This window comes from Ipomoea nil, unplaced genomic scaffold (assembly GCF_001879475.1).
Source record: "Ipomoea nil cultivar Tokyo-kokei standard unplaced genomic scaffold, Asagao_1.1 scaffold0800, whole genome shotgun sequence".
NCBI lineage: Eukaryota > Viridiplantae > Streptophyta > Magnoliopsida > Solanales > Convolvulaceae > Ipomoea > Ipomoea nil.
The window spans coordinates 530,597-536,083 of NW_017617228.1; the positions used below are offsets into that span (position 1 = coordinate 530,597).

General features: G+C 35.2%; 1 protein-coding gene across 1 annotated transcript; it reads left to right on the plus strand.

Annotated features, from left to right (window-relative positions):
- Positions 1-3,504: 3,504 nt before the first annotated feature.
- LOC109177138 (uncharacterized mitochondrial protein AtMg00810-like) lies at positions 3,505-4,442 on the plus strand. The gene is made up of 2 exons (XM_019326440.1): positions 3,505-3,931; positions 3,985-4,442. Exons 1-2 carry the CDS (start codon positions 3,505-3,507, stop codon positions 4,440-4,442), a joined length of 885 nt encoding a protein of 294 aa, XP_019181985.1.
- Positions 4,443-5,487: the final 1,045 nt, after the last annotated feature.

Here is a 5,487-nt window from a genome sequence, read left to right on the forward strand (position 1 = left end):
CATAGTCACAGGACCAAAAATGTAATTTTTCTCTACTAATAAGCTATAAGCTCTGTTTGATTATGTTCCCAAATTAAGCTCGTAACTTAAAATAAGAGCTTATTTTGAAATGTTACCTAAGGTAGCGTTTCAAAATAAGCTATTAGCTTCCTAACTTTTTTTTTTTTTTTTTCATCTTTGTCCTTATTATTTTAAAGAAATGACATCTTTTATCTTTTTAAATTAAAATTCTTTTCTCTTCTCCAACATTCACCGCAATTATTATTATTATTATTATTATTATTATTATTATTATTATTATTATTATTATTATTATTAGTATTGTTATTATTTTTATTATTGTTATTATTGTTATTATTATTATTATTATTATTATTATTATTATTATTATTATTATTATTATTATTATTATTATTATTATTATTATTATTATTATTATTAGATGAAGGAGATTTGCAACAATATTGCTACTTCATTATGGGATGCTAAATCATGATTATGCTAATACTTTTATTTCAAAATGTTATTTTTTAAAGATAAAATGTTAAATTTTAATATGTAAACAAACTAATTTAAATTTTATGAAGATGTCTTTTTTTTTCTTTTTTTCTTTTTACATTTATCAACTTATAAAAAAGCTAATTTTACCAAACACTTTCAAGCGTAACAGCTAGCTTATCATCTCTTCAGTTTACAGCTCCTAGCTTATAGCTTTTCAGCTTTAAGCTCCTTTTAAGCTTTCAGCTACTATTCAGCTAGGTTTGCCAAACATAGCCGAAGAGGATGAATAAAAATATATGAAACGAGAAAAAGCTAAAAGGGTTTTAATTGAGAACGGTAAAAGATGTCATTTATTTAAAATAATAAGGGTAAAGATAGAAAAAAAAATTAAGAAGCTCATAGCTTATTTTTGAAATGTTATCTAAATTCTCAAAATGGGTTCTTATTTTAAGCTACTAGCTTATTTTGAAACATTATTAAACAAAACCTATAATTTATTAATAGGTTAAAATAAACTATAAACTCCTAAATAAGCTCAGTCAAATAGAACTTTTTTTTTTTTTTTTTGAAAATCAGTCAAATAGAACCTAAAATTAACTAAATTTATAACTAGGCTCTAAGTACTTAAAAACAATTTAGAATTTTCTCATTAATTTTTTGGTCAATTTGATTATAACTTTTTTGATTATTTCGATTTAATTGGCCTAATATAGACCTCAAGAATCACCCATGTTTTGACACGTTTTACGTTGGATGACTTTTTGGTGAGTGTGTGTGTTTTTTGTTGTTGTTGTTGTTTTTTATTTTTATTTTTTTTTTATTTTTTTATTTTTTATTTTTTTTAAATGTTGACTTTGAAACAGTGGAGATGTGAATGTGAGTGTAATTGTGGTTGAAACAATCTTATCACATTAAACTTTGACCTGTATTCCTTGTATGCTACGTATACGCCCACTTCTATTCCTTGTATTATACTCTACATAGAGGGATTGACTCAAATAAAAGGGTAATTCATTTCTTTCTTTAGATTATTGTACATGGATTATTAGAAAAATAGCATTAAAATACTATTTTAAATGGTTATTTTATGGTACAATTATCGATGGGATCTATTTTTTATTTCGGTCGGGTCAAAGTGAATTCGGGTTCTCCGTAGTGAGACGAAGAGATTGATATATTGTACGCTCAAAATGGATAATGGGTGAATAAGATATTGATTCTCAAAGTAGACCCATTGAGTTGGAAAAATGAAACGAAAAAGATGAGCTTTTGTCCCACATTGGTTTGGGAAGTGAATTTGCACCACTATTTATACAAGGGTCTACTTGAATTGTATAACATAGAGGTTTTCTCTCGCACGCAGGGTGGGGTGCAAATCAAATCTCAAATTGAGATTGAAAAGGCTTGAACTCGTGTACGCCGCGCGAATGTCCGGCGTACTAACTATCTTTCTTCATCTCAATTATAATTTGGAGGATTATAAATTATATTTTGGTTGATGTATATATATATTTTCGTAGATATATATATTTATAATCGTGGGAGCTGATTGATATATATTTGTGTGTGTGTGTGTGTGTATATATATATATATATATATATATATATATATATATATAAAATATAATATAATATAATATAATATAATATAATATTATTTTTGGTAAATCGACTTGGTTCATTATTTTTCAACAATATAAAAATCTTACTCTTTGTATGAACAAGTCGATGGATTCCAATAATGTTGAAATCGTGAATTTTGCTTGTGATGCACATTCGAATGATCGTTTTTGTTTGTTTTTGGGTGTTTTTGTTACCCTCTGTTACGTCCGTACAATCAGAATAAATTACAGTTTCGGTCTGTTCCCTGTGTTTTTCTTGGTTATCCGCCTCCGTTTCGTGGCTACCACTATTTGGATCTTGATAATAATAAGGTTTTCATTTGCCGCCATGTGCGGTTTGATGAAACAATTTACCCGTTTGCTACTTCTATGACTATGCAAGCTTTAGGCTCGGGTTTTGTGTCTCCTTGGGGCGTTGACAGCGTGCGTGGGATTCCCGGTTCTGATGTGTGCGCTATTCCGTCTAGGTCTAGTGTGCGACCAGAAGGTGCGTCTGCCTCGCAGGCTTGCAGTTCCCGCACCGTCTCTGATTTGGTCCCTGATGGCACTACTGTAAATGCATTTGTACTATGTAGCCGTTGGAGCAAAAAACATTATGTCTTTTGTCCTTGTTCACTGACAAGATAGTACAAGTCTTTTAATGTTCTTTGTCTTTAGTGAAGATTATTCCCAGGACACCTTTTGTCCGAATGATTTGCCCAACTGATTGATAGACAACATTCTCATTGTTTCCATTAATGAGAGTTGTTTTTTAACAAGTCTGTCCTTGACTTGTATATTTGGGACTGAAAGATTGTCCTTATCTTTCGTCCTTTCCTCTTGAACGAAAGTCCCTTTTGTCGAAGCAGTCCGTCCGAGACTTGCTTTAGTCCCCCTTTCGTTTGTAGGCAACTTTCGATCATCTTCGAGCCTTCATGTAGACCTATTCTACTAGTCTCGTGCATGATTCAACATTTCATGCCTATGTCATACGAGACTTTCTATTAAACAAAAAATAGGGGTCTACATCCTAAGACAGTTTGGTATCATCAAAATCTATAAACACTTGTTCCTAACAGGGCAGCCTGCGCCCAAGCCGGTTCAGCCTCGGTCTCATGTGATGGTTACTCGTAGTATGGGTCCGACTGAGCACGTAGCGTTGGTGTCTACTGCGGTTGTGCCTGAACCGACGTGCTACTCTCAAGCGGTGCAGTACCCTGAGTGGCGTGAGGCCATGGATTTGGAGTTCAATACCTTACTCAAAAATAATACTTGGTGTTTGGTTCCGCGTACTCTAGGTATGAATATTGTGGCCTGCAAATGGGTTTTCAGGACGAAGCGGAAGACAGATGGCACGGTGGAGAGGCATAAGGCTCGGTTGGTTGCGAAGGGGTTTAACTAGATGGCCGGGCAGGATTTCTTTGAGACGTTTAGTCCGGTGGTTAAACCGACTACCATATGGGTCCTTCTATCCTTGGCCGTTTCGCGTGGTTGGACTATCAGACAGTTCGATGTTCACAACGCCTTTTTGAACGGTAATCTTGCTGAGATGGTTTACATGAAGCAACCACCGAGTTATGAGGATAAGGCTACATCGGATCACTTGTGTTTATTGCAACGGTCGTTGTATGTTCTTAAGCAGGCTTCCCAGCCCTGGTTTAATCAGTTGCACTCTTTCTTGGTTTCGGTTGGGTTTACTCCGTCCAAGACTGTTGTTTCCTTATTTATTTACACTCGTGATTCTGTTCAGTTATATCTACTTATGTATGTAGATGACATTATGGTGATGGGTTCGGATTCCTTTTTTGCGTTACTGGTCTTCTTGCGGAGTTGGTGTCTAAGTTTAAGATTCATGACATGGGTACTCCGTCCTTTTTCCTAGGCATTGAGACAATCCCTTGGCATGATGGTTTACTTTTCTCTCAGCAGCGGTATATGTGGGATATTCTGAAGCGCGCAGGTATGGTAGATTGCAAGGCTTTAGCTACCCTGGTCTCTCTTACTCGTGCTTCTGAGGATTCGACGACTCCGTACGCAGATCCTACACAGTATCGGAGTCTCGCTGGGGCTTTGTTGTATCTTACCGTTACGAGACCAGACCTGTCGTTTGCAGTTAATAAGCTTTGTCAGCATATACACTCTCCTATCACTGCACACAGGAGCTTGCTCAAGCGAGTTTTGCGATATGTCAAAGGTACTCTTCATTTTGGTTTGCATATTCGTAAGTCCGCGTCTGTTGATATGCATGCGTTTTCGGATTCGGATTGGGCTGGTGATCCTAATGAGCGGAGGTCTATGAGTGGTTTTGCGGTTTTTCTAGGGAGTAGTCTGGTTTTCTAGACTTGTTGGAAACAGCGTACTGTGGCACGTTTGTCCACTGAAGTTAAATATACGGCGCTAGCTGATGTGTTTGCGGAGGTTACCTAGCTGGTTTCTTTGCTGCGTGAGCTTGGTTTGTGTCCGGTGTCGCCACCCACTCTCTGGTGTGACAATTTGGGGGCCACTTACTTATGTGCTAATCCAGTTTTTCACGCACGGACAAAACATGTGGAGATGGACTACCACTTTGTTCGTGACAAGGTTGTCAAGAAGGAATTACAGGTTCATTTTATTTCCATGAAGGATAAGCTAGCGGATGTCTTCACTAAGGCTCCTCCTGGTCCACGATTCTCCTTTCTACGTAGCAAGCTCAATGTTGTCTCGCTTCAACCTTGTGCTTGATGAGGAGTGTTATGAGTCTATATTTTAGTTGTTGAGTTACGCTAGGACTCATCTTATTGTAGTCTTATATTATCTTTGTACATTCAGTATTATTGTTATTAAGAGATATATCAATCCTCATCAATATAGCACTGGGTACTTTAGATTTCGGTGTATCCAGATATCATATATAAACCATGTTTGATAACATAGTTAGCTTATCAACCAATTTCAGCTTATTTGACCACTATTAGTTGTCTGATTTGGTCAAACAACCAATATACGTGTTTGATTAATTAGCTTTCTGTTACAACTTATTGCACCAAAACACTAAAATTTAAAAAGTTGTTGAAAACAACTTTTTCGATAAGCTTTTTGAGAAAGTCATTTTACATGTAATCAACTATTAGCTAATTTACTAAACATCTTTCTACAATAAGCTAATGCTATCAACTAATTAAAGTCATTAACCTAATCAACTAACATCTATTTGCCAAACACCCATACAGCACGTTTGGTTCACGGAATGAATTTTGAGGTAATAGGAATGCTATTCCATAAGGAATGGAATAGGCGAGAAATAGAATAGGAATTGTATTATATTGTTTGGTTCGCGGAAGGAATAGACTTTAGAAATTATATTACAGTGTTTGGTTGATTTAAGGAATAGAAATGAAATATGTTT

Excerpts from the sequence above, each read along its gene's own strand:
- LOC109177138 (XM_019326440.1), top strand. The coding sequence starts at position 3,505 with ATGGCCGGGCAGGATTTCTTTGAGACGTTTAGTCCGGTGGTTAAACCG. Across the intron at positions 3,932-3,984 it reads GTTACTGGTCTTCTTGCGGA|GCATTGAGACAATCCCTTGG; the intron begins GTTGGTGTCTAA and ends CCTTTTTCCTAG.